The sequence below is a fragment of the Oryzias latipes genome, chromosome 19, assembly GCF_002234675.1.
Source record: "Oryzias latipes chromosome 19, ASM223467v1".
Lineage (NCBI taxonomy): Eukaryota > Metazoa > Chordata > Actinopteri > Beloniformes > Adrianichthyidae > Oryzias > Oryzias latipes.
This window is the reverse complement of record NC_019877.2, coordinates 12,830,839-12,848,588: the sequence shown is the minus strand read 5'-3', so window position 1 is coordinate 12,848,588 and position 17,750 is coordinate 12,830,839. Positions and strand designations below refer to the sequence as shown.

The 17,750-nt window shown below is 41.1% G+C and overlaps 1 protein-coding gene across 6 annotated transcripts in view; it reads left to right on the top strand.

Annotated features, from left to right (window-relative positions):
* The window catches only part of LOC105356575 (inactive ubiquitin carboxyl-terminal hydrolase 54), a 74,300-nt gene that overhangs the window by 35,111 nt on the left and 21,439 nt on the right, over positions 1–17,750 (top strand). For all 6 annotated transcript variants that reach the window (XR_002872057.1, XM_023949176.1, XM_023949178.1 and 3 more), the window contains 8 exons: positions 1,843–1,956; positions 2,035–2,117; positions 3,230–3,335; positions 8,679–8,825; positions 13,238–13,387; positions 13,858–14,050; positions 14,224–14,406; positions 14,717–14,933. Coding sequence is in view for 5 of the 6 variants with exons in the window: in XM_023949176.1 (XP_023804944.1) it covers positions 1,843–1,956; positions 2,035–2,117; positions 3,230–3,335; positions 8,679–8,825; positions 13,238–13,387; positions 13,858–14,050; positions 14,224–14,406; positions 14,717–14,933 (1,193 nt within the window). In the remaining variant the exon portion in view is untranslated. The remainder of the gene's footprint in view (positions 1–1,842; positions 1,957–2,034; positions 2,118–3,229; positions 3,336–8,678; positions 8,826–13,237; positions 13,388–13,857; positions 14,051–14,223; positions 14,407–14,716; positions 14,934–17,750) is intronic.

Sequence of the window (17,750 nt, the reverse complement as noted above, 5' to 3'; positions counted from 1 at the left end):
TACTTTGCTCAAGTCTCTGCACCATGAGGGAGAGGGAGGGAGAGGATGATGAGTTTATATAGCACCCCTACAGTGTACTGGTACATTGACAATGTTGGAAAATTCCTAAATTAATGAACGCACAAAGCACATACTGTTTTGTTCTTTTTATTGTCATAAAAATGAGTATCGGTCGGCTCAAACTTAGACATATCAGAGTTCAAGAATTATAATTCATTATGATGGAAAAAAAATTACTTGAATTAGAGTAATATGACATTTAGTTAAAGAAATATGTAAATTTGAGTTGTATGAACAACTATTGAGTTTTATAGACGAAAGAAATTAGGTTGAATAAATTTAACTCAATTACTTGTTACCAATAGAAGTATTTCATTTAAGTTGGCAAAATTGGATAAGTTATATATATGTGCGTCACATGAAAATGGAAATAAGATCAGAAACTCGTGCATTTAGTTTGTCTGTTTTTTACTACAAGCAGAAACTCTTTCTTTTGATGATGCAGCCGTGTTACTTTTTTGATGGGCATATAATCTTCATACGCCGTCATTAAAACCTCAGACTCCGTCTCACTAAAGTATAGCACTTTCTTTTTTTTTCACCACGCGTTTCCATGGTGACTCCAGAAATCGGCGATCTATTGAGAATGTCTTTATGCACCTGCTGTGCACGTGCATTAACCCAGGGTTACCAAGTCGAGCGTAATTACGCTAACTCATATTCAATTTTTTTTTCCAACATGTTCTTTTGGAAACGACATACCCAGAGTAAGCAAGTTCAGGCGGATTTCAGCCAGAGTTCAGGCTTAAAGTCAGGCTAGTTTAAACATGCTTCCTGGAATACCCCCCAGACTGCTTGACTACTTTTTGAGGTTGAAGCAGCGACAGCTGATGTATAAAAAAGTTCTAACAGTACTTAATCAACCTTAGAGTTAAGGTAGATTTTCTTTTTTAACTTTTCTGTTTGAATCCATTTTCTAAATGATCTTTATAAAAATGAGCTTTTAGGAGCTGCCAATGAACCATTTCTTTACTGTAATATTAAAAAAAATCTTATTAAAAATTTTAATTGAAGTTATTCCTTAAGCAAATGTGAATCTGTGGTTACATTTCTGTTTAATGAAAGTAATCAGTTAACACTTAGCAATAGAGGCACAAACTGCTGCACAGCTATTGGTAAACAAATGTACCATTTAGTAGTCAGTTAATGAGTTTAAGGTACACAAAAGTTTCTTTTATTAGAGGGGAAAGTATTTGGTCGCTAAGCTTTACCCTTTTGTCAAAACATAAAAAAACTTTTACTTTAAAACTTTCGTTATTGAAAAATAGCTCAATAGAAAATTATTGCATATTGAATAAACATGAATCAGTTTTTATGGTTGAAATTAAACCTCTTTATGTGTTATTTAACTCTTAACTAATCAATAGTTTGCTAAATTTGGCTGATGAATTTGTTATAATTTGTTCTCTAGGTATTAGGCAGGTTTTCGTTCATTTGTACTATTAATATTAATATTTTTTTATGTAAATGTGTGCATATGGTTTCTTTGAAGTCCTATTGATTGATAGTACTTTGTGCTTCACACCCTAAACTGCCTTTTTCTGTACTGCCTTGTGTTAAGTTACAGCTCTTCCTGTGTTTTTGCCTGTCAGCTGTGCAGCACACGTGTTCCCCCCCAGAGGAGCTGTCTGATCGATTGATAGTAAATGTGTTCAGTCAGAGAATCAGTTGGCTTCCTGTGAAATATAGATGTTGCTCCCACGGTCAGATTAAGCGGAGCAGCAGCACAGAGGAGCGATCAGACACATAAACACCCACATGTCCGCTCTGTGGCTTTGGCAGGAGAATCTCCTGATGCGCATCCACTTCCACATCAGCACGGAGAGCAGGGAGGACATCTGCACCGCTAAACACTGCATACCACACCAGAAGTTTGCCATGACTCTGTTTGAGCAGGTAGGAGGGCGTTGGGCGATGTTTCAGAGAGCCCCCGCTTGGCCTGCGATGAGTCTAAGCGTCTCCTTTTGTTTGCAGTGTGTGTGTAACAGCTGTGGAGCCACATCGGACCCCCTCCCCTTCATTCAGATGGTTCATTACATCTCCACCACATCCCTATGGTAGGACCAGGCAAACACCTGCACACGCACACACTCCGCACTAAATCTGGTAGCGGGCTGTGGATGGGTGGCAAAAAGCGAAGGTACAGCGTGTTCCCTGCCTCTTTGCATGGGCTCTGCGGGAGCGCGACGTGCACCCGCCCTACACACACACACAAGTGTGTCATTTCATGCATACTTAGTGACAGGTGAGCAGAAACATGCAAGTTAGCACATTTATAAAAGAGCATTTATTAAAAAAAAAAAAAGCTGCACAGAGTCAATGAAATAGGAAACAGGGGTAGTAATCAATCAGGTGCTTGACTCAGTGCACCCAGGGGGTGGCATAAATCCATAAGTGGAACAGTGGGCCAGAGAGAAGGAATGAGGATAAAATAGGAGGATATACCTCTTTGATGAATTAAACAGTACAAGGAAGTGGAGGATGGACGGGGGGCAGAGGTTCAAATAAACGCAATTTCCTGGGAGTAGTGGGGGCGCAGAGAGGCCCCCACTACTATTCTGCCGGTTTGTCATAAACTTAACTTTTCCATTCTACCAGTTTTTTTTTTTAAAAGTCTGAACAGCATCGTCGATTAGATTAAACAATGTCTGGTTCTGATGCAGCGAGAGAAAAGTAAATGGAAACAAAAGCTCACTTCTGCTTTTGTTTTTTTCTTCTTCTGGAAATTGAGGGAGTGCAGGGAGGAAGTAATAGAATGTGGGAGAAGCGGGACGGTGTTTTAAAATTGCTATTCTCAATGGAATTCCTCTCTAGCAAAATGACAATGCTTCTGTACTTCATCCCAGAGACAGGCTTTGTCTTTGCCTGTTTCCAGAGAATCAGGACTTTTATTTGACTGTTTTTGAACAAACCTTCACTTTTTGTCCAACACAGAATAAATCTCCTTTCATTAAAAGTTTCATTTTAGATTCCTTAAACAACAAAGAAGCCTTATTTATATTCATTAATTCCTTCTTCCTTCTTTTATTTATTTATGTAACAGAGAAAGTCTGTAGGCTTCAGTTGCTGATTCTCAACTTGGAGTTTGAAAGTAGCTGCACTCCTGACTAAAGTTCTGCAGGGTCTGCCCCCCTATAACTTGTGCATGTTTGTGCGCTGCATGCTGCAGTAATCAGGCGGTGAGGATGCTGGAGTGCAGAGAGAAACCCACGCCGGACATGTTTGGAGAGCTCCTGCGCAACGCCAGCAACATGGGAGACCTGCGCAACTGTCCTGTAAGAGATTTCAAATGTGCATAAACTTTATTGTGGCAGAGTTTAACCTGCAGTTTCCCGTTCCTTATCTTCCTCCCATCACTACATCCTTGTTTCGAAGATCCATGCCAGTGGAAATGGTGTTTTTAATATGCTTTTGTAGTGTTTTTCTTTATGATGGAGGACAAATATTGCATACAGAAATTGCTTTTCTAAGTATTTCTTTACCTAAATCCTGGTGAATCGGGAGCAGGCGCCAAAAGCAGTTTGAAAATTGGCGTATTTGTTATGTAAAAAATACGCTAGGCAGGCCACAAGCCCCTGTGTCCTAGAAATGACATAAAAAAACATAATCATGCTTAAAAGACCACTCCGAACGCTTTCACAAAAGGTCAAAAATGATTGAAGTGCGACTTTAAAATCCTCCTGAAGAGGTTTGTTTGTCATTCAGCTGTATTCCAAACCAAAAGGAGAAAGTTTGTACTTCAAGACAATTACTTAACATCTGTAGCTCTGGCTGGTCTAATAAAACAGCTGCATTCTAAGCAGGGATTACTCTCTTTGCTTCTGAGAGAGAAGGGGATATTTACTGTGGAATTCATTAAATGCAGCTGCTTTTATTGATCATATTGTGTTGCACAAATAAGATCACAGTGCAACACATTATTAAAAGCCTGCAACCCATAGAGATAAATCACATCCGGACTTAGTTATCTTTTGAAAGTGTAACAATGATTATTGACTGATGCTCAGTGTAAATTCTGCAGTTTCTTTAATTACTGCCAACAGACCAGCAGCTACATTGATTTTAAAACTCTGATAAAACTGGAGATAAATCCTGTGCGCTAATCGTGTGGTGAGTCGCCATGACGATCTCTGAACGGAGTGGCCGAAAAGAAAGGAAACAGAACTCCTGCTTCCAGTCTTCGGTAGTCCAGTTTTTTGTATTACGGAGGAAGGGGAACGATAATAAAAGAAGGCTTCCCCCAGAATAAATGCTATTGACTCTTTATTAACCCGCTCTGGAGAATCTGAGGGTCCCATCGGGGAATTGAACCCCAAAGGAGGATCCGCCTTCAGCCCCGGAGAAGGTCACCCAGCTTCTTACCACGGTTGAAAAAGGAAAAAAAAAGTAATCGCGGGAAAGGTTCAACACCACGCTCGACCATTTTGCTGGAAATGGCCTGAATGGAGCTGTCACCCCAAATATGAATCCAATCAGTGACCTCGCTTCCCTTCCACTGACTGGTCTCAGCAGCGTCGTCCGCCATGGTTGATGTTTATGTTCTCGTTCCCGCCTACTTCAACGCAGAATGATGACGTTTGTAGATAATCAATGACATACGGGTTGGATACAAGTGGCCTGGCCGTTCAGACGGAGGTCGCATTTCAAAAGATCGGATTCAGGACCACATACCCAAGTGGCCTGGGTCGCATTTGAAAAGATCGGATCTGTGTCGTTCAGACTGTCATGAAAGGATCAGATGCAGGTCGCATAGGGGCAAAAAAATCGGAATTGGATCGTTTCAGCCTGCAGTGTGAACGTAGCCTAACTTCCAGTCAACAGAGAAAGAGCTTTTTTAATTGTTCGCCCTTTTGATAATTTTGAAATCTGATTTCATTACTGATATCTACATGTTTAACCACATTTTACCCTAATACTGGTTAGCACATCATTGAAATTGGAGATGAAACCTAATCTGCAATTACCACTGGGGTTGTGTTTTTCCTCGTCTTCCTGCCTAATTTCTTGGCCTGCCTCTGTTACATAACCAGCAGCTCATTTGCAAAATGTTCTCATTTTCCTCCTCACTTTCTATCAGCACAGTCATTTTCTGAAGCGCCCTCTTCGACCTGCTTCACAGCCATCCATTATCTTCATCATCTTCTCGTGGCAGGATGTCTACGAGAAGAGGAGGGCAAACGCTGAGATGTTGCAAATGCCTCACGTTTAAAAAGCAGATCCAGAGATGTTTGTTGAAGGAGGTGGCTTAAAGAATTCCTGCGCTGCTTCAGTTCTGCAGGATTCTGCCGCTTCCGCCCCGGGGTGGGGGGGCTGTTAAAGTAAATCCAGCGTCGCTCCTCACACCCGCTCTGATCTGCCAAAGTGTCCGCCCAAAGAGCAGCCTCTCTGGGCTTAATCAAACAGCTGCTTCAGACACTAACAGGCCAAGCGTTGTGCAAAAGTCCTGCGGGAAGCAAACAACCTGCCTCTGTTTATCTTCCATCACCGGCTGATCTGTTTGCACCACCTTGAGCTTTACTTGATGCGGGGGCGGTAGAATGGGAGTGAGACGCCAGAACACTTTAAGGATGTTTGCTGGAATCCAGAATTCTTGTCTCATGCATGTTAAATGAAAATAAGTGCAGAGGAAGGGGCCGCCACAGGTGTTTTTTTTTTATGACCTTAAGCCTTAGTCACAACTGTCCTTACAGGGGGATACGGGTTAGCATGCAGGTGGCCCGCAGGAAACATCGAGGTGGTAGAGCGCTCAGTACAGTGAAAATGGTCATGCACATTTTCTCTACGGGTGGCCGTGGTGCAGTGGTCGACCTCGATCAGAAGACTACAGGTTCGATTCCCGCCTTTTGCTGCCCATGACCCTGCCTCTGGTGGATGGTTGCCGCCCGTGTTCAGCAGTGGAGCCGCTACCAGTGTGTGAATGAATGTTTGTGTGACTGTAAAGCGCTTTGGGCCTTCGAAGAAGGTCAAATGGCGCTATATAAGCATACACCATTTACGGGCGTTCTGTGGGTGACAGGTCATGACGAACTCTTATGCAACATGCAAGGGTAATAAGTAAGCGTGAAGTAGGTAAGACGCAGGCACGTCGACGGACTTTTTGTTATTTTCAACCCCCTGAATCCTGTGATGTTCAAGTGATGGGTGCACGCCGGCGGCTGGGTTGCGTAGTTGTGCCTTGAAAATACAGGGTTGTGTCGGGAAGGGCATCCGGTGCAAAAACACTGCCAAACTACCTGTGCTGAAAGGTGAACGAGTGATAAATCCTCGCTCCACGCGACTAGCCTAACTGTTAGAAATGAGGAAATCAGAGTTTATGTCTGCATCCTTTAGGTGTCCTACGGGCTGTTGCATCCCGTGCATGCAGCATTGGCGCAGTCGGTAAGAGGCCAGTGGGCGCACCGTACCACTGACTAGAGTGTGGTGTAAAGACAGCGTAATACCTGCTGTATACTAATCGCTCAGGTTGGATTGGCTGTTGGAAGGGAATCACCCTAATCACTGCAAAATGTGACACAAGCTTATGACATCCTCTGCTATTAAAGTTTATTCCTGTTATTGCATGTGACTCACGCAATTTAATGTATACAGTTTGGAGTGATTAGAATACGCCATTACAGAGCAAATGCGACCCAGAAAATTGCTGTTTTCACGTCCCAGGATTTAAAAGCCAACTATGCAGTTACTGCATTTGAAATAGAAAAAGGGGTTGGACATTATTTTATTCAGACTCAGTTCCAAAAAAATGTAAAAACACGATATTTTCATTGCACATTTACTTTCTAATGCACTTATGACTTCAACTATAGTATATTTGGTTAAGATATGGAGCAGGTGGCAAATCATTTCAGTTTAACTTTTTTTTAAAGTTATTTGGGATGTTGATGCTTTTAGAAAATGTCATCTTCAAAAAAATTTTGCATGTGAAAAAAACAATCTTTATGTAAATAAAATAAAACTCTCTATATAGCTTTAAATAAAATACCAAATCACTGATACATTGGAGACAACCGCATCATGAGGCTTGGAAAGTAAAAACGCCACCAGACCGCACGATTGCATAGGCAATAATCGCTTTGAAGTATAAGAATGCATTACCTGTATGTCAGAAGTGCATGTAACTTACCGGTACATTATCTTGCAAATACTTCATGATATACTTACCACAGGCGTGACGATCGTACTTTACCTGCAGCACTCCTACTATGCTGCATGTGACCTGGGCTTTAGGTGCTGCTTAAGGCACAGCGTTTACTTCCAGAAGTTTGAATCTTCATGAGATAATCAAACAAATGCAGGATAATGAGTATCTTTCAAAAAAATAAATAGTGAATTCTCTAAGTTTAAAAACGTCTCTAAATTGTGTTGCATGAGCATCTGCATCTGTTGGAGTCACAAATATTTGTCTATAATTTTATTGAAAGCAAATTAATAAGGAAATTACGTTTTTTTTGTAGAAAACAAAACCAAAAATACCATGTATTGACAGGAAAACAAAACTAAATATCTGGATAAATAAAGCTAACCCTCTGTCTTGGATGTGGTAATATATGCTTTGTTTTTTTGCATTCTCAGCTGCCAACACTTTGACAAAAGAGCTATCCTCTCATTTGCCAAGATCTTTTTTTTTTTTTTATTTTGTCACGAAGCACCACACAAACATTTTCCTCAAGCTGTTTGGTTTTGCTTTGAAGAATGCCGTAATCAGCAGCCTGTAAATCCAGCGTATCATTTGACCAGCAGCACTAATATTTAACTCCGAGTGGCTCTGAAGCGTCTGCGTCGTCCCAGTGAGGAGACGTTTGAAAAAGAGGAGGAAGCATCGAAATTCCAAAGATGAGATTGCGCCGATCAATGTTGTTCTGCGCAGCGCTGCAAATCCGTTTGTACATTTGTTTGACGGATGATGTTGTCAGCAGCTCTTTGCGGCATGAGGTGGGGATGGGGGGTGGGGGGTGGGGGGGACTGAGGCTGTGTCCTCCACCCAACAAGCAGCTCCCGTCCGGACTGGGTGCTGCTCGGGCTCTTTTCTGAGGAAAGCCTGGCAGAACACCTTCCTGCCGTCCCCGGTGCCAGGGAAAGACGGCGTCCTGCTCACAAAGGGAGAGAAGAGTTCTGTGTGCGGTTGTGTGTGTGTGTGTGTGTTGTGCTTGGCAAAGAGTGGGGTTGCTGGGGTGTTCTCCGGCTGTTTCCGAGGCCGCTCTGCCAGCGCTGCGTGCACGCACGCGTGTGCTCACAGACCGAGGCTTTTATGTGTGTGTGGCAGCTCTGCGGTGGGTCATGACTCAAAGGAAGGAGTCAGAACACACGGTCCTGAACTCAGCAGACGGCCCAAGGGACAAATGCAACTCAGCACTGCACTCCTTCATCTATCTGTCTCCCTTACAATCCTTTCATCATCTCTCTTCTCCTGCTTTCATCTCTGCCCCTCATTCTGTTAATGCTCACCTTGTTTGTGTGTTCGTCTTTGTGTGTTTGTGTTCATACCCAAATAAAGGAATGGTTTTTAGTGATGTGCACACTCTGTGCCTCACAGCGCTCGGTGAATAAGCCTATTTAATCACAGACTTCTTCTTCTTCTTTTTCCCTCCCCTCTTTCTATCCCTTGTGTTTTTCGTCAGAGTAACTGTGGGGAGGTGTTGCGAATCCGCCGGGTCCTCATGAACTCGCCAGAGATTGTGTCCATCGGGCTGGTGTGGGACTCAGACCACTCTGACCTGGCAGAGGACGTCATCCACAGCCTGGGAACCTGCCTGCGACTGGGAGATGTAAGCCCGTCAGACCTGCATGCAGCTTTACAAAGTTTGAAGTGGGATAAACGCAACGTTGTATGAATTTCATGGAAGTTAGATTTCTCTTTCCACATCGATGTGGTGGTTACGAGTCATTTGCTTCCAGTATCTGCTGATACCAAGTCCCGATCCGATACTTTTGAAAAACAATTTAAAAGATGAACGTTAATAAACTGATCCAAATTGTCCCCTATTTTTATTTAAATAACCTTAAACAGTGCACTTATGTTAAGTAGCTTCTACAAACACAATCAACTAGAAAACATAAATAACTATGAATGAATAAAAATAGATGATAATTAGTCATATGAGAACGTTTAGTGACTGCAGCCTTAATATCTTCAGAATAATTGAACTTTTTTAACCATATGTCATTCATATCTTCATAACAATTCTTAAAAATGAAAACTTTCTTCTACTTTCTTCTTTCTTTTCAAATCGTTGTTTTGTTTCAGTACGATGATGAGGATCCATGACTTGCTTATATCAATGTTATCTTTGGTGGGTTTTGAGACATTATGGATTTTCCTTTTTTAAACCACGGTCCCTTGGCAGCACAGATAGAGGCCTTCTCAATAAACAGAAACAAAAACACACTTTCTTTTTTCGTTGAAAGGCCTTTGGAGGTCTGTGTTTGCTTTAAGACAAAACAAAAGAGGCGCTCTTTTGCGGTCTCACTGTTTTGCTAATGTTTTAGTGCAATTATGCCTCTTTAAACAGTGCACTGTATTCTGCGTCCTGATTGGCTGTTGACCTTGTCAAATAATCTCCTTGACATGTATACTGCAGAGATCTGTGGAACTTTCTAAATGCTGCATGAATCTTTGATTGTGATCAGATGTTTTTTTTCTTCACTCTATAATACTGGACTAATTTTTTTATGAGGGTTTTGGAGTTCAAACAAGAGAGAAACGTGTGAAATTCTTCGTGTCTGTCTGAGAGAAGTGTTTAAAGTGTGTACTGAGGGGTTTTACAGCCTTAAAACATCTACAGTCCTGACTTCATTTATCCTGGGTTATTTATGGGACCTAAATACCACATTAAAAAAGAGTGAACACTGTATTTCCAAACTCATTTCTTTATCCACAAAGTTGTCTCAAAGAGTAAAAACCAACATAGGTCTTCCCATGATCTCTAAAATAATTTAAGAACTAAATTCTTATTTGAACTCCTATTAAAGAAAGAAATGGTTGCTGTTTTCTGGTGAAGGGATTTCATTTGTTGTTGTGTATATGTATGAGGGTGGCCATGGTGACTCCACCTGAGGCGGTGATCAGAGACGCTCATCCACAGTGACGCCGGCGCTGTGCGAGCGCTGAGCATGTCCTGCCCGGTCTCACACAACACTACAAAGGTCAGAACAGCGTGTGGGAGGAACATGCACAGCCTTTAGTTGAAGAGAAAAAGTCAAGTACTTTTGCTTTGCGCTATGACCAAAAACACGCTTCGAAATCTGAATAAATGTAGGAATATTTATGCCCAAATCAGTATTGGCAAACAGAGACAGATGACATATGAAAAAGCATTTTTTAAAACCATAAACTGTGCATTTTGATCGAATAACGATAAATGAAACTGCAGATATTCTATATTCGATTGTGGTTCCTTTAGTAGTGATCATGCAATAATTTGAATTTTGAAAAAAGGATCGAACGATATAAGTGTTTTAGAAAAGCAAAATCAGGTAGAGAACGTGAGCTTCTAAGGTTTGATTCGGTTTAAAAATGCTGGATTATTGTGAAAACTTTTAGGAGCCGTTCTAGATAAGGAGGCTAAAACTCTGTTTCTATAAAAAGGATCAATCCTACAAGGGGAGATATGCTCTTTAAAAAAACCAACAAAAAACAACGACCACATTCTCACCACGTTGCCTTCAGGTGAACTTGTGCTTTAATAAGTCCTGACCGTTGAACTGCTCTTGGAGCTTCTGCGTTTTTGAAATGTGCCTGAAAGTAAAGCAGGAAAACGGCGCTGATGCTGCAGACTACAAAGCAGCACCGGTGTGACCCGCCTTTAAACAGAAACTGTGATAAAGCTGACGTATTCTCAAGTTTAAGAGAAAGACGAGCAGTAAAAAGATTTCAAAAGAAAAAATCCTCATACAGAGGTTGCAATGGGAACTTTTCTGAGCGCTAAGGCAGTAAATGGCTGGTTAAAGTCCAGGTCTGTTCATAGTTCTGGTGCTAAAGGCATTGGGGTGAACCTAACATAATTATGCAAATGACCTGTAAAACTGAGGAAAAAATGAAAGAAAAATATTGTAATAAAGCTAAACTAAAAAAAGCTGCAATGTAAGAAAGGCATGCAACATAAAAACAAAGTCAAAAAAGAGTAGTCCAGTTTAATAATTAATTTTGGTGTTTTTAACATGTTCTTGTGGTATTTTTCTGATGATAAAGGAAAAAAATTGTTTCAATTATTTCTCTCTTCAAATCTTACAGTAACAGCAGGTGAAAAAATGCCGTTGGAAAAAGGGCTTGTTTGTGACATAGAGAATCCTCTGGGCGGCTCACAAACTCCCTGCTCCACTTCATTCTGACTTCATTCACTTGCAGACAAAAACATCTAAGTCTCCGTTTTCCCCGTCCGAGCAGGCATCTGGTTTAAAACTGGACGACTGGATAGCTCTGATATTGCTCGCCATTTTTGTTGCATCATTAATGTTAAGTTGGAGATGTGAGGGGCTGCAACCCAACGGGGGTGTATGTGGGCAGAGACCTCTAAGCTATGTGGAGGGGAATGGGGGCGGGGTTGTTCCGAGCCAACAGTCCCGCCCAAAACTTTGAGGTGAATTTCTAATGAACTCCTCCGCTCTACGGAAACTGTTTCCCAGAAAACCACACGTTTTTTTAAAAATTTCGGCTAAAAACGACAAAAACATAACAAAAGATGGGCAGAGCGGATCTGTAACAAGCACAAAGGGGAAACCCAGTGTGTCAAACTTGCTTTAAAATAAAAGCAGGAAGCAGAGTACACAAAGATTATTGTCCCTAATTTTCAAAATAAGAGAGGAAGTGAAACTGGGGGGAAAAAATACCCAAAACATGTAAAAACAATGCAAAGAATTAAAATAAAACTATATTTTTTAGAATATTTTATACATATATATACGTTTTTAATTGCAGGTTTTATTTAAAAAAACTTTTTTGTATGTGGCAAGAGAAAGAAGTTTGTTAGAAAGTGTCCTGCACCTTCTCATAGAAGCAAATACATTTCAATCCTCTGCCCAATAAAAAACAAAAACACAGACACACTCATGTGTAAATGCATCTATTTACTGTTTCGTGCACGCAGTGATAAACGTGCACGGCTGCCACGTCGCACACACACATGTTTAACCTCTGATACTCTGTGTCACGACTGAGTAATGCTGATGCATTTTAATGCTGCGGTAACATCTCCAGCCGAATCCTAAAGTGATATGCATGAATAATGGATTAGGGAACATGAATATGTGTTATAGTGAGTCAAGTTTTTCCCCTTCTATCGTCTGTCTCCGCCTGCTGCCATGTCTGTGGTGCTCATCCTGCCTTTTTCGGAGCGTGAGAGTGACTTTTACGTAAGAAATGTGAGGAGTTACACATTGAAATTCCCTCTTTTTTGTTTAGTTGTTTGAAAGAAAAACCAACTGTCTGTCGGATCCCCTCCCTAATGTCTGAGATCTGTGGGGGTTCTTTTTTTCTGGTTCTGTGCTTCAACAGTGAAGTTTGTTCTTTCTCTTTTTTTACTGCTGAAAAGGGCTGCTTTTGTGAATAGATTTTGATTATCTTTTGTTCCTGTGAGTCATTTATCAAGCAAACGGCAGAACATGCACAGGTGTCAGCTGCTCCAGTCCTGCGTGTTTGCTGCTTTTCTTTGCCGCATAACCTTGCAAAGTGAAGCTCTGTCACTTTTGGGACGTTTGTAGTGTTAAAGAAAAGATTCTGATGTTACCTTGGGCTTTGAAAACTATCAATAATTTGTTGTTTTTTTTGACATTTTGAAGAATATTTGTTGAGGCTGCAGATGCAAAAGGTTTACATGGAAGGACAGTGACGCAGGACTTTAAAAAAAAAAAAGGGTCACGATGTTGGTTTAGGAAGGCTGTAGCTGACTTATCCAAAGCCGGTGACCTTTTGCGAAGTCCGTGTTTTGTTCCTGGCTTCTGCATGTAGAGATGCGGCGCTGCCTGCCGGCAGGTCAGACGCTGCCCAGGAATCAGCAGCATCTCCTGCATGCAGCGCCATAGGTGAGCAGAAATGCGCTTGTGTTCAAATTTAACTCCTCCGTCTCTGTTCCCTCTGCCTCCTGCACACCTCCACTCTGCATGCACCCCCTCCCGTCCTGTCGCCCCCCCCCCCCCCCCCCCCACCACCACCACACACCTCCTCCTCTTTCTCTCTCTATAGTTGTTCTACCGTGTGACAGAGGAGAGGGCTCGCCAGGCGGAGCTTTACTTGGTGGGAATGGTGTGCTACTATGGCAAGCACTACTCCACCTTCTTCTTCCAGACCAAGATACGCAAGTGGATGTACTTCGATGACGCGCACGTCAAAGAGGTGAGAGCGTTTTTGTCCGGAGCCGGCGCGCTGCAGCAGGAGGGAGATGCTCTTTTGCAGCAGCTGCAGCTGCAGCTTTTCCTGCCGGAGCAGCGATGACGGAATTGTGCTGTGCGTTAGTTTCAATACTGGATGCAGGAGTTTTTTTGGACTTAAATGTTTGGGGTTCATTTCTTGTTTTTGAGTTGTAAGCTCTGCTGTGCATGTCATTTAGTCGAGGGTAGCAGAACAGAGAAAAGTTAAGTGAATGGACGTGCCCTTGACTCTTCATCATTCACACTTCATGCTCTGAATCAGTCAGATGGACATGGCATTTACTAATGCTGTTAAATGAAAGGAGGGCGCACAGCAGCACAAATCGGGTTTGACCTTCTTCTTCTGCCGAATGTTCGCAGCCACAGCAGACTGATCCCCTTCTCTTTTAGTGTGTGCCTTTACGTGTGTTTTTGTGTCTGTGTGTGCTCCTCCAGATTGGCCCAAAGTGGAAGGACGTAGTGTCTCGCTGTATCAAAGGCCATTATCAGCCCCTGCTGCTGCTCTACGCTGACCCCCGTGGGACGCCTGTGTTACTGCAGGAGAGCTCCAACCCTTGCAGCAGCTCCAACCCGCAGCTGGAGCTCCAGCACTGCAGCAGCAAAGCCGGATACGACAGTGAAGATTCAGGTACGCAAAGAGATGAGCACTCAGATAAGATTGTCTTTACATGTGGGCTGCGTGAGAGCATTTAGCTTTAAAGCTCTGACCTTGAACCTTATTGTCCAACCTCCGTTTCTTTAGCCTGCAGACTCTTCAGCCTTTCACTGTACATTGACAAAGGGTCATCTGTCTTCTCTTAGGTCGGGAGCCATCCATATCAAGTGACACCCGCACCGACTCTTCAACCGACAGCTCCAGTCACCGCACCTCTCGCAGTCGACCCCTGCATCAGTCCACAGGCAGCCACCTCTCCAGTGAATCGCAGACCACAGTTGTCTGTAATTACGACACCGGCACGCCACCGCTTGGTGCCGACGCTGGAGGTAAGGCTACAATCTGGAAAAGTTTTCAATATTTGCTCAAGTTTTTTTCGTGTTTCAGGGAAGGCAAGAGTACAAACACTGTTTATACAGTTGTGGGCAAACAAGCCAGTTTTGCAGCTCCAATGAAAATTGGACAGCTTTTTTCTTCCCTTTGCCTCCTCACTTCAGACGCTTCAGGTTATGCGCCTCGTTAGCCGTTATTCTAACATTCATTTGCGCTGCTGTCTGTATAATTTCTCCCTGTGGGATAAATAAAGATGCTATTGGATTTAGTTGCTCCTCCTCTCCTCCGCTTGTCTCCCACGTTCAGAGTCAGCACTGGAGGGTTCTGCCCGCCCCCCTTCTCCTCCCCTGCAGGAGTACAAGGAGACGGCCGTTTTCCTCCTCTCCTCCCGCAGGCCTCTCGCCTCTTCCTCCTCTTCTTCTCGCCCCCTGTCCTCCTCCTCTTCCTCAGGAGTTGGGGGCTGTGAAGGCGGGGTCGGGCCCCACTGGGAGGATGAAAGTACGAGCAGCGAGAGCAAGTCCAGGTACGGCGTCACACATCACTTTGAATTTCCACTTTATGTACGTTTTATTAAGATGTTTTTGTGTAACCTTCTTTTTCTGTCTCATCCTTAACCTAACATCTGCACAAAAAAACCTTTAAACCATTTTAGACATCTTTAATAAAAACACAAAACATAAAGTAATAAAGGAAAAATTAAATAAAAGAAAGATTTATTACTCAAATTACTGTTTAGTGTTCATACACTGCATACATCAAGTTTTTTATGTTACAAAAAATCTGTGGCTTCAGAGAAAGATACAAATAAAGATTTAATCATATGCAATAAGTTTTGTCCATACATAAGGCGAAGTGAAAATCGAAAACGGAATTATTAAAAAGGATTTGTCTTATTTGAAAGTATTTTCTGCAGTTTTTCAGTGATAGCGGGTTTTTTTCAAGATTATTTTAATTGTAAGAGTTTATTTTTTTGAAAATCAAATCAATCAATGACAAATCCCCTTTTGAATTTTAAACACCAGTGGTGTTAAAAAGAAATTTCATAACCAATCAAAAATAGGTTTTAAATCACTATTTGAAAATCAATCAAACAAATCGGAACTCAAGTCCTTGTAAGGATTTTTAAATCTATATTTTGTTGCTTATGGTATTTAGCGGTGATATTTTAAAATAAAACTTTGTTGGAGCTTATACTTAGTTACATTACCCACTAAAACTCCAGTACGTATTATAGGTAAATAGTATGCCATATTTTTTATTTTCATTTGAAATGTTTTATTTCAAGCAATCAAGTAGAAATAATACACAAAAACATGACAATCATCAGTTATCCATTCATACAATGACGTATCAAACTTGGGATAATTAGACATAAAATTAAATATTGCTTGAAAGGGAGTGAAAGGAAGTGAGTTTATATAACCCCCCCGTTATACTGTAACTATTTTATTTCATGATTTATCATTATCCGGTTTATAACCTTTATCAGACAAAATTAGGAATCCTTAGGTATCAATAAAGCACATGACAAAGATGAATTACTTATTTATTATGTAAAAAAAATCAACATAGCAAATGCAGATCAGTTATCTAAAATCTATGCAGATTATATTTATTGGAAAAATCATGTATACAATTAAAAAAATAATACTATATCAGTAAAATAGACATAACACTGTTTCAAAAATCTTTATAGAAAAAATTGATCAAGTATCAAAAGTTAAAAATATGAGTTAATTATGTTTCATTAGGAAAAATCATGAATCAATTTTCGGATCAAGTGAAGTTTAATTAGAAATCATTCATTTAACCATCTTCCATAATTGATTGAGCATTCTATTAAATCTTTATTTTCTTTTAAATTTTTTATTTTTTTTAGTATAAGGTAATGCTGTGAAATAAAATAAAATAAAATAAAATAAGAAAAAAGGACCCATATTCTGTCGATTGTCCATGGTTGGTATTCCATCTTCTGCTCATTATAGCCATTCTTCTGGGTTTAAACAGAGTCTATAGTTCTTTTTGCTGTTATGTCTGCAGACATTAGAGGAAGGAAAGGACCTTATCCTTCTTCTGCGGATGTTATCAGCGACGCTAAAAGTTATATAAAAACATTACGTTGGCAAATGTATGCATAGAATATGTTTCGGACAAAAAAAAGGACAGTTTTATTATCAAAAAGCTTGTGTTGTTTTATTGGATGGGTTTGGTTTAGTTTTCATGAAATGACTTTTTTTACTTTTTTAGCTGGATTTTTGTATTAAAAATATTCTGGCACAAAAAGCTTTTTTTATTAATTTGTCAAATAATTGTTATTTTAGAAAATAGATTTTAAAAATATTCAGGATTGGAGCTATATGGTGGGTTTGGTCTTTTTTCTTTTTTTTTTAAAGTTATCAGATTTTGTTGTTGTGTGCTGGAAGGTTGTTTGTTTTCCAGTGTGAAGTAAGTATTCAGGTGTGCGTCTACACAATCAGGGGACAAAAAGTCGTTTGATTCTGCTTAATAATCTGGGGAGTGTTTTAAGGTCATTTCAGTGCAATTTGGAGTCCATCATTCCACAGTAATAATGATCAGTGATAAGTGGCAAGAAAATTCCAGATAGGAGCCAATCTCCCAGCAGAAGTCCCAGTAAAACTCCCCCCAAGGTCAGACTGTGATGCTCAGATAAACTGTGACTCCACTGCTGCCTCGTGCTCGCTTGGCTCTCAGATTGTATTAGAAAAGTTTATTCAATGTGATCTGTTGAATCCTCAACTGTGTAACTTGTAAGTGCAAGTAGAAGATTGAAACATCTGTTCTTCAGGAGCATTGCAGTTTTTGGTGTTTTCGCATGTTCTTGTGGCATTTTTCTGATGATGGAGGACATAATAAAGAAAATTAAGTTTCAAATTGCATTTCTGAGTATTTCTTTATCCAAGTCATTGTAAATCCAGAGTAGAGGGAAAAGATTGTAATTGTTATATCGTAAATTCTAAGGGCAAGCTCCCTGCTTTGCTTCATTCTGATGCATCCGCTTATAGACGACTAGATCCGCGTCTCGGTTTTCTTTGCCCGAGCTGCATCTGGCTCAAAAGTGTACGCCTGGAAAGCTCCAATATTGACCGCCTTTTTTGTTAAACCGGTAATGTTAGGTTGTAAGGGTGTAAGCTAGTGAAACTGCATGTAGATGGAGACCTCTCAGCAACGGGGAGGGGAAGGGAGGTGGGGTTGTTCCATGGGAACACAACTCCATTTTTAATGAACTACTGTCGCGTTGCAGAAACTATGCAGAGCGACAGTAGGCCCGTCTAAAGTTTGCTAGAGAGCATTTGGATTATCCTAGAAGTCGACGGTGTTT